This window comes from Chlamydotis macqueenii, chromosome 2, assembly GCF_036417535.1.
Source record: "Chlamydotis macqueenii isolate bChlMac1 chromosome 2, bChlMac1.mat, whole genome shotgun sequence".
In the NCBI taxonomy this organism is placed as follows: Eukaryota; Metazoa; Chordata; class Aves; order Otidiformes; family Otididae; genus Chlamydotis; species Chlamydotis macqueenii.
In genome coordinates this window covers 21496339-21506152 of record NC_141557.1, presented here as the reverse complement: position 1 = coordinate 21506152, position 9814 = coordinate 21496339, and the positions used below count along the sequence as shown (strand labels likewise).

Sequence of the window (9814 nt, the reverse complement as noted above, 5' to 3'; positions counted from 1 at the left end):
GGGTATTTGCAGATCACGTCTAATGAATAATTACCATTTTACCAGGACTCTCATTGTGTGCCTACTGAAATTAATAGCAAAAAACTGTTCGATACGACAGTGCAGAATCACACTTTCATCAAAATCAAGCCTGCCACTATCGTAGTTATTAGAGGGATTGCATCCAGGAGCAAGATCCTGATTGCAGCTATTTCAATAATGTACTGTCCATGCAAAAAAAAAAAAAAAAATATATATATATAGTTACTGCTGGGATCATTGTTACAATAATGGCAGAATGAAGCCTTACTCATACAAACACTCACCCAGCTACAGGGAAAACACATTTAGCCTGTAAATGTCATGTCTTCAGCACAGAAATAGGAGCTGGGACTGCTGTCGTGGGAGGCAGCTAAAGAAGATGCAGATGTACCATTTTTCTGCCCGTTTATTTTGGACACTCGGCGGTCCTTTGTGAATAGTTAGCATCACTCTTCCCTAATCTCACTCTCTTTCAGAAAGCTAAGAAAGGAAACAGGCTGTTACAAAGATGTCTAGATCCATGTATGTATACATACTATACCTACAGAGGGTTTTTAATGTATGCACCCTGGGTTGTTCGGAGTATTTCGCCTGTCCTGTGCCCTAACATTAAACCCACCGACCCTCCCTCCCGGCCGCCGCGCTGACTCTCGGAGGGGGATAACGAGAGGCGAGGGGAAGCTCGGCGCCCACTCCCGCGAAGCCGAGGATGCCTCTGCTATCACCCCTGACACCCGCGCCCCGCCGGGGTCCCCACCGCGCCCTACCCCGGGGAGCGACCCACCGGTCCGAGCGGCGGAGAAAGGGGTGCCGCCCCTCCCCGTTTCCCCCCGACACACCACCCTCCCCCGCCTTTGTGTCCGCGGCGCTGGACAACCCCTCCGCCCCGGCGGCCACCGCCCTCTCCCCGCGGGGCGGGGCCGTGGCGGCGGGCGAGGCGGCGATTGGCGGCGGGCGGCGGAGAGGGGCGGTGATGGGCGGCGGGCGGGACGGCGATTGGCGGGGCGGGGCGGTGATTGATTGGCGGGGCGGGCCCGGCGGCGGGCGCTGGCGCCCCATAAGAAGGGCCCCGGACGGGGGCCACCGCCCTTCTTCGCCCGCTACGCACCCGAGCGGCTCCGCTCCCGGATTACAAAGCCCGCACCGCCGCCATGAGCATCAGCACCAAAAACTCCTCGTACCGCCGCATGTTCGGCGGGAGCACCCGCCCCAGCACCGGTACGCGGTACATCACCTCCAGCAGCCGCTACTCGCTGGGCACCTCCCTGCGGCCCAGCACCGCCCGGTACGTGTCCGCCTCGCCCGGCGGCATGTACGCCACCAAGGCGACGTCGGTGCGGTTGCGGAGCAGCATGCCGCCCATGCGGCTCCACGACTCCGTGGACTTCTCCCTGGCCGACGCCATCAACACGGAGTTCAAGGCGAACCGCACCAATGAGAAGGTGGAGCTGCAGGAGCTCAACGACCGCTTCGCCAACTACATCGACAAGGTGCGCTTCCTGGAGCAGCAGAACAAGATCCTCCTGGCCGAGCTGGAGCAGCTCAAGGGCAAGGGCACGTCCCGCCTGGGCGACCTCTACGAGGAGGAGATGCGGGAGCTGCGCCGGCAGGTCGACCAGCTCACCAACGACAAGGCGCGCGTGGAAGTGGAGCGGGACAACCTGGCCGACGACATCATGAGGCTGAGGGAGAAGTGAGTGTGCGAGGGGAGGGGGGGGGTTCGGGCTCACGACGCCTCGCGTTGCCCACCACACCCCTCCCGCGGGCGCGGAGGCAGCCCCTTGAGCATCCCGAGCTGGACTGGGGGCGGTGAGAGCCTGAAAGAGGGATTTGGAGGGGACCCCCTGCTCCCTCCTCACCATTGTCTCGCCCCTTCCAGGTTGCAAGAGGAGATGTTGCAGCGGGAGGAGGCTGAGAACACCCTGCAGTCCTTCAGACAGGTTTGCCGGGACGGAGGGAGGGAGCCCGAGGTGGTGGTGGTGCCTGGATGGGAGGATGGGACTGCAGGAGTTCGCTTTCCTTACACAAAGGAATTCCATCAGTTCTCATGCAAACCCTGCCTGTTTTCTTTAGGGGGATGCTGCAGTCTGAGGGGAGGGGCTGGGAAACTATTGTCTTGCTTTATCCAAGTCTAGCCTGTTTTACAAAAAACGCCCCGACGTGGAATCGCTTTCTGATCCAATAAAAGTGAAAGGGGGCCATCTGCTCGCTTGGCTGAAGGGTATTAATGGTTTCTATGGGATTCACCGTGGAATGCAGATACAGGCATTATGGCAAGTGTGGTGGCAGCAGATTGAAATAATAGATCCCTTTGTGTTGGAGGGGAGGGCGCAGTGGGCTGCATTCTTACTAAATGTGTAATGGTGCGAGCATACTGCTAGCAAAAAGTGTCTATCACGTACAGTCCAGTTTTTGTACAAAATAGAGCTCCTTTTTAATGAATCACTTTGGTTAGTGTGTTACTGGACAACAGTTTCAAATGTAAAGTTGAGTCAGAGTGTTGTCTTCTGATAAGAAGTGAACAATTTCTTTTTTGGTCTGTCTCCTCTGGATGTCTGTTAAGAATGTAGAATTTAACGCTCTGTAAACAAAGATGTTAACATAGGAAACAAGTTGTGTTGAGTTTAGTCTCCATAGGAAGCTACAATGTTATCCAGATAAACTAAAACCTATGTGACAGTCAGAATCAACTGTGCAAACAGTGTTCAGAAAGCGTTAAGCTCAGGTTTTCACTTGTGCAAAGCTGGCTTTCAACTTGGATTAAACCTTGTTTGGACTAGGAGATATTTAGGAATGTGCCTTCTCAAAACAAGGTCTCTTCCCTAAAGCTGCTGGTGAGAAACAGCTTTGCTAGCATTCCTCCCAGTTGGAGGTGAGTGCCCTTATCTCCAGACAGCTGGGCACAGGCTAATTTGTCCCAGACCTCTTCCTAGATGTTAGTAGATGTCACCATTTGGGAAGTCATCATTTGATTGTCAGTATTTCCCTAGGCAAGGTTTTTGACTACAGTATATTTATAATCTCTGAAGAAGAGCAGGTGTCTTCATGAGATAACGCGTGGAAACCGAGACATCTACTCCTGTTCGGAGAGTCTCCACTGGCATTCTGGGAACAGAAGTTTGAAACAGGACAGTTTAAGATACTGCCTTAGCTTCAGCTTCTGGTTTTTTTTTAGTTCTAAGCCAATTTAATGTAGTGTGAAGTTCTGTACAGAAGCATTTAAGTTTTAGAGAACCTAATCTATTTGGATTCATTGCTGAATTCAGTTGAAGGATCCTTTGACTTAAGGCTGACTTAAATGATCTTTCAGTCTTTTAATTGGTGCTCTTCAAGGCATGCCTGCCTCTATTTCAAACCAATTAAACTATGTGAGAGCTGTAGGCTCTTAACTGAATTTGGCTTTGTGCATATCCTACATTCATTATCCAGCTCTTTCCTGTGCTGTGGAAAGGGGTTGTTCAGGAGCTCAGCCTCTAGCAGATCAGTGTGTGCTGCACAGTCAGAACTGGATCCATTTAACCTCTTAAGGTGTAACATGCCTAAGAATTGCAAATCATTGTCTGCAGAAGCACTACACTAATTGCACTCATGACATAAGTGCATGCTAGTGTCTTTGATTTGAACAGTAATATCTAATTTTTTTCTTACTGTGAAAAGATAGGCTTAACATGCAGGTTTTGAAAACTAAAGCTGATTCATTGGAAGTGTTGTTCTCTGGCAAGTGAAATTAAATTCATAGAACACTGAAGTTGTAACATCCTGTTGAACTTTCCATCGTAAAAAAAAAACCCCACAGTTTTTTATTAAACCGTTTCATTCTTGCACTGGAAAGTTGTATATATGGATTTGGAACGCTTCAGCAGATACTTAACTGTTCTGATGTAGCATCAAATTTATTTTTTATTTGATGGAGCAGTTGTATACTTCAGTATTTTAAAAGAAAGTGAACAAGTATTTGAACTTAAAATTTGTATTTCCAAAAACTACCTAATTTAGAGACTGTTCAACACATACATATTGAATTTTAATTTCATTCTTCTCCTGAACAAAGATGTAATTTTACTTGTATGCTGTGGGGTGCACAACATAAAATAAATTTGAAGGTTCAGTGAGTTCTTTGGGACAAAACAAGCATCACAATTAGTGAGAAAGTTATTTACTGCAGCTTTGCCAGCTACTCTGGGAGCAAGGAATAGATTCTGAATCTGTGACAAGACTTACAGGTCTGCTCCTGGCTAACATTAGGTTTCTCTGAAGTAAATGTGGACGTTCCAAGCTGCAAACCGTGTGACTGGCATTAAAGAATCTATTAGGATAAATTCCATGTGTAGTCCAATTGCATGTAGGTATGTCATATACTTTGCTCAGGCTGCAAGTAGCTTATTTATCCGGTTCTCTATACACCTAGGAAATACAGATATACTGATTGTTCACTCCATAACTTTAATGATAATGTATATAATAAAATACATACCATATATTCTATGTGTCTTCAATTTAAGATGCTTTCAATTTATTATAAGCTCCTAAAAATCCTGTAGCTGTTCAGTTGTCCTGAAAAACTGTCTTCAGGAGGCAGATTTCTGTAAAATGCACTGGGAACTCTTTGGATATCTAATTGTGTAAACATGTTGGGTCATAGCCATGTAATCTCCTTCCAGAACAATCTTCAAGTTTTTGGGGGGAGGAGAACAAATGAACTAAGGCATTTTTTTCTCTGAATTGAAAAACAAAGCCAATGTAAACTGCCGGTGTAAAACTGGAATTGATAGGGAAGTTATGGAATGACATATCAAAGGGGTGTTCTGCTGGATAAAGAAAACAAAAAATTGTTCTGGAGCAAGAGCCTTACCCCAGAGGAGAAGTGATCCAAGGAATGGCTTTCTAGGAGTCTAAAGAAAACACTCCTTATTTCAAAGGTGCCGTAATAGTGAGAATTGCTGATTAGGAATGCTTACGCTTTGGGCAATCCAAAATAGCTTTACAGTAAGCTGTGAAAACCTGATAATGCCCATGTAAACTGTGAACACATGCAGCTGTGTATGTAACTAGTGTAGAAGAAACGATTGTCTGCTTTGCAAACAAATTGTCTTGCATATTTGAAATGTAAGAAGTTACCAATCAATGTTTAGTCTTAAATTATGGTTTTGAACTAACTCAAGCTGTTCCTATGTCATATTCATGGTGTATCTTCTGCTATGCCTTAAATGAATTTTTGCTGTAGATTAAGACTATCTCCATCCAGCAAAAGGTGGAGTCTTTGCCAGCTACTGTGAGGGTGTAGGCAATGACGAATAACTTGACCTGCGTTTATGCTCATACCTTATTTTTTCTCAAGGGAGATCTGTTGAACCACTTGAGAGGTAAATGCTTGCGTTTCCTGTATGCACCTAACTAGCTTTACAAGTTTGCTTTCAAGCTGTGGTCTGTGGACTCAAAGAGCTCTATGGCTGATCACCAAGGAGTCCATAAGAAATAAACAAGAAGTTAAGCTCACTGATAAGCATGTAGGCATGTGGATTGCACTTTTAAGCCCCACTGGAAAAAATGGGAGCTTGCTGATTGCAAGACTAACTCTTTTTCAGTGTAATCAAGCTAAAAGAGCTTAGTGCTGGCTTCTGACCAAAGTACCTGCTCCATTTTCAAGTAGGATTTACACCCACTATAATCCCTGTGCTCTTGATCATGCTCAGCAATATATTGGCAAAGATGAAATAATTTACCTATGCTATATAGTTCCAAAATCACAATACAGGTGTGTATAGTAGTCTCTGAGGCTAGAGTAGGAGGTGGCAAAAGAGGTTTTTTACAGCTCTTGATCTGTCTTGTCAAAAAGCTCAGAAGTAGCATCAGTCTGTGTGGCACTGAACTTGCTGTAAAAGCCTTCTCTGCACCAGTTTTCTAAGATTGCTAATCAGTCTTCTCTCCGGTCAGGATGTTGACAATGCCTCTCTGGCACGTCTTGATCTTGAGCGCAAAGTTGAGTCCCTGCAAGAGGAGATCGTCTTCTTGAAGAAGCTTCATGATGAGGTAAGCTGAATAATAAGGTCGGTGAGTAGATGTTGACAGTCTAGTGAGCAAGTAAGCTCTTCACTGGTTCTGGCCCAGAGTCCCTGCCTGTGTATGTTCTGTTTGTTGTTGTGTAATAATACTGAGTGTCTGCTTCTCCCTAAGGAAATCCGAGAACTGCAGGCCCAACTCCAGGAACAGCACATCCAAATTGATATGGATGTTTCTAAGCCTGATCTTACTGCTGCCCTGCGTGATGTTCGCCAACAGTATGAAAGCGTTGCTGCTAAGAATCTTCAGGAAGCTGAAGAGTGGTACAAGTCCAAAGTAAGTAAAATCTGTTAAAATGCATCAGGCACTTGAGCTAACTGTCCATAAACAGCTTTGCTGTAGCACTCAGTGTTCCCTTTGTCTCTCTACTGGACACGAAGACAGCCATGGCACAGGGTCTCTTTTAAACTCCTAGTCTGGGAAAGAGTACAGCTGAAAACACTATTTTGTGCCATAAGTATGACATCAAAGTAATGAGTTCATGCTTGGAGTTTTTCCTATACTTGTGCCTGGAAGCAGATGTTGGATATTGGAGAAAGGAGTGAATGAATGCATGAAAAAAATGATGAAAATGTGGGAAACAGTGGAGAAGCAAATATGAAAGGTTTAGCTATGGATTCCAATTTAACAATTGGAAATAGGCATTTTAAAAGTAATGCTAATATTTAAATGCTTTGTTAAGCTTGTAATGGCTTCAATTGCCCTTGAACGCTGTGTTGAAAGAAGTCTGTTACACCATTTCTGTTGAAGTGTTACTCTGACCAAACTGGGGATTTCCACAGTTTGCAGATCTCTCCGAAGCTGCTAACAGGAACAATGATGCTCTGCGCCAGGCCAAACAAGAAGCTAATGAATACCGCAGACAGATTCAGTCTCTCACCTGTGAAGTTGATGCCCTTAAGGGAAGCGTAAGTAGAAGACAGCAGTTACTGGGACGTTCTTCCCTTTGCAGCTTTAGGCATTGCACTGTAGTTTAATTGTTGATATAGATGTGAATGCAGCTGATCTCCCATGCAATACAGCAGCATATTGGTACTTTTTGAAAAGGGGCTCAATTTGCCTGCATGCAGTACAGTGCACTGGTTAGATTGATGTACTGAGCTAGTCTTACTTAAGGTATGAACCGTGAGTTCATTCCCCTGCTATAATATTCACTGTTTATGTAACGCTTTCTGGAAGTGTTTATAGCTTGTCTGTCAGGTACAGCTGAAGCTATAAAAAAACCTGGAGGAGCAGTGGAAAGGAAGTTCAAATGTTGCTATTGCTAGAACCCAGCTGCCTTAAAGGCTGGCTTGAAATGGATTTAAGTGTGTAGTACACCTGCAAATCCCCTCACTGAGGACTGCCTGCATGCTGTGACTTGTGCTGGATGTGGTGGGTGTACTGTAAGGGATTGCTTTGCCACCTGGTAGAACAAATAGGTGGCACACTTCAGATCAAGTAGCAGAACAACCCATCTTAAGTTTGCAAGGGGAAGATAAGGAGATGACAATTTTGGGACATGTCTGGGCATTTTTAGAAAGGATGCTAACATATCTCAACATCCCTTTTTAAAAAAAATAAATTTAAGGGTCTTGAGGGTGAGGAAGGGCGTCTAAACTGCAGCAGTGCTTGACCTCATTTTTCTCTTCCAGAACGAATCCCTGGAGCGCCAAATGCATGACATGGAGGAGAATTTTGCTGCTGAAGCTGCTAACTACCAAGACACTATTGGTCGTCTGCAGGATGAGATTCAGAACATGAAGGAAGAAATGGCTCGCCATCTCCGTGAGTACCAAGACCTGCTGAATGTAAAGATGGCTCTTGACATTGAGATTGCCACCTACAGAAAACTGCTGGAGGGTGAAGAGAGCAGGTAAAGGTCACATGCAGACACTTTTCTGAACAGCAATTACTAGAAGACACTCTATACCCACGTCTGACTTTATCCATTTCTTTTTTTTCTCTTCAGGATTAACATGCCTATTCCAACCTTTGCTTCCTTGAACCTGAGAGGTAAGTTGTTTGTGCTGCTTCAGTTTAGACAGCTGTTCTATCATTAGCAAAAGAGTCCTGGGTATAGCCACAATATTTGCAATTACTTCATCTTGGATGGGAGGAGCTACTTTGTTCCTGGGCACAGATGTTTTTATCAGTACATAGTGAGTGCTGGTTTAGGTGGTTGCTGAAGGTGCTTTAAGGGAAATAGGGAGAAAATGGAGAAGACTAGCATATTTAGAGTGGGAGAGTTCTACATATACTAAATTTGGATTCTTAAAGTAGATGCTAAAATCTTACATTTCATTTCTTTGAGGAGGCACTTCATCTAGACTATTGGTAATAATACTTTTTCTTCTGCAGAAACCAACATTGAGTCTCAGCCAATGGTTGACACTCACTCAAAGAGGACACTTCTAATTAAGACCGTCGAGACTAGAGATGGACAGGTTGGTGGTAACTTTGATTTTATTTCTATCACAGCTGGTTACCTTAAAATACTTTAAGTTTGTCTACTGGTGCAGCCTGTATATGGTAGTAAATATTGAGTAGAACAGCATCTGGCAGTCCAAGCTGCATGGCTGAACATAAAGATGTAGTGAACAGCCTTCTGTGGAAACAATAAAAAAATTCATCTGATAGTAAAACCTTAAGTGGCTGACAGTTACCTGTGTAGTATTTAAATTCAGCTGAGTTAGCAAGTTCTCAAAAGATTTCTGACATCACCTTAGAAAAACATGAGGCAGTCAGAGGTACTTGTTTGGGATGGGATACTGTTTTCAGACTAAGTCAATGGAGCTTAAATGGTTTCTGCACACTATTTACCAACTAGAACTTGCTATTTGTAAGTGAGAGTTGATTCATGTGCCATTTGTTCACATTTCTGTGGTACTGGATGTTCCAATTCTAACTCTAAAAAAACAACAATCTTACTACTAAAACTTAATGCAAGCATCTCTGGTTTTCAACAGGTTATTAATGAAACTTCCCAGCATCATGATGACTTGGAGTAAAGCTGAAGTGAAGATGCATACTTATTAATGCAAGAGAAATTCTTACCAGCAAGATTTAAAAAGTCCATGTCTTAAAGGAAGAAACAGCTTTCAAGTGCCTTTCTGCAGTTTTTCCATGAGCGCAAGATTATTATGCTAGGAAATAGGTCTTAGATCTTGCAAACTGACTCTCCCTGAAGGATTAGAGTTTACAATGGAGTCTAGTTTACAAATAGCAATATCTTGTGCTGCAATACTGTTTTTAAGTATCTGAATTAAATAAAACTGCTTTTTCCAGCACAGTATGAGCAACCTGTCGCTACTTCAATAAATCTTTGGAAAATGGCTCTTGATGTGTTTTAATTTGTTAACTTCATGACTTTCTGGAAAGCCATAACAATGTAATGCTGGAATTACTATACGGTTGACACCTCCAGTACTGGTTGTGTGGAATGCTGTTTTTTCAGTTTAACTAGATAAATGATCTTACTCATTTACTGCCTAGGTGTTGGAACCAACTAAAATGGACTATAACTGGCAGATGCATAATGTATTATGATATTTCTTATCACTTGAATAAAATATGATACTTCAAGCTAATAAAAATTAATCTTGCTTCCATATACTAGTTAACCCAGTTACTAAGAGCTAAGAATGCCCAAGATACCTTACAACTTGGGTCTATAAAACATGGTAGTTAAGTAGCTGTGAAATAGCTCATGTAAGCTGTTATCTGAGACAGCAGGTTTGCGAAGTCAGCAGCT

General features: G+C 43.9%; 1 protein-coding gene across 1 annotated transcript; it reads left to right on the top strand.

Annotated features, from left to right (window-relative positions):
• Positions 1 to 1099: 1099 nt before the first annotated feature.
• Positions 1100 to 9395, top strand: VIM (vimentin). Its single transcript, XM_086742208.1, has 9 exons — positions 1100 to 1714; positions 1901 to 1961; positions 5956 to 6051; positions 6196 to 6357; positions 6864 to 6989; positions 7716 to 7936; positions 8033 to 8076; positions 8422 to 8507; positions 9030 to 9395. Exons 1-9 carry the CDS (start codon positions 1173 to 1175, stop codon positions 9069 to 9071), a joined length of 1380 nt encoding a protein of 459 aa, XP_086598334.1. The 5' UTR covers positions 1100 to 1172; the 3' UTR covers positions 9072 to 9395.
• The last annotated feature ends 419 nt before the right edge of the window (positions 9396 to 9814 follow it).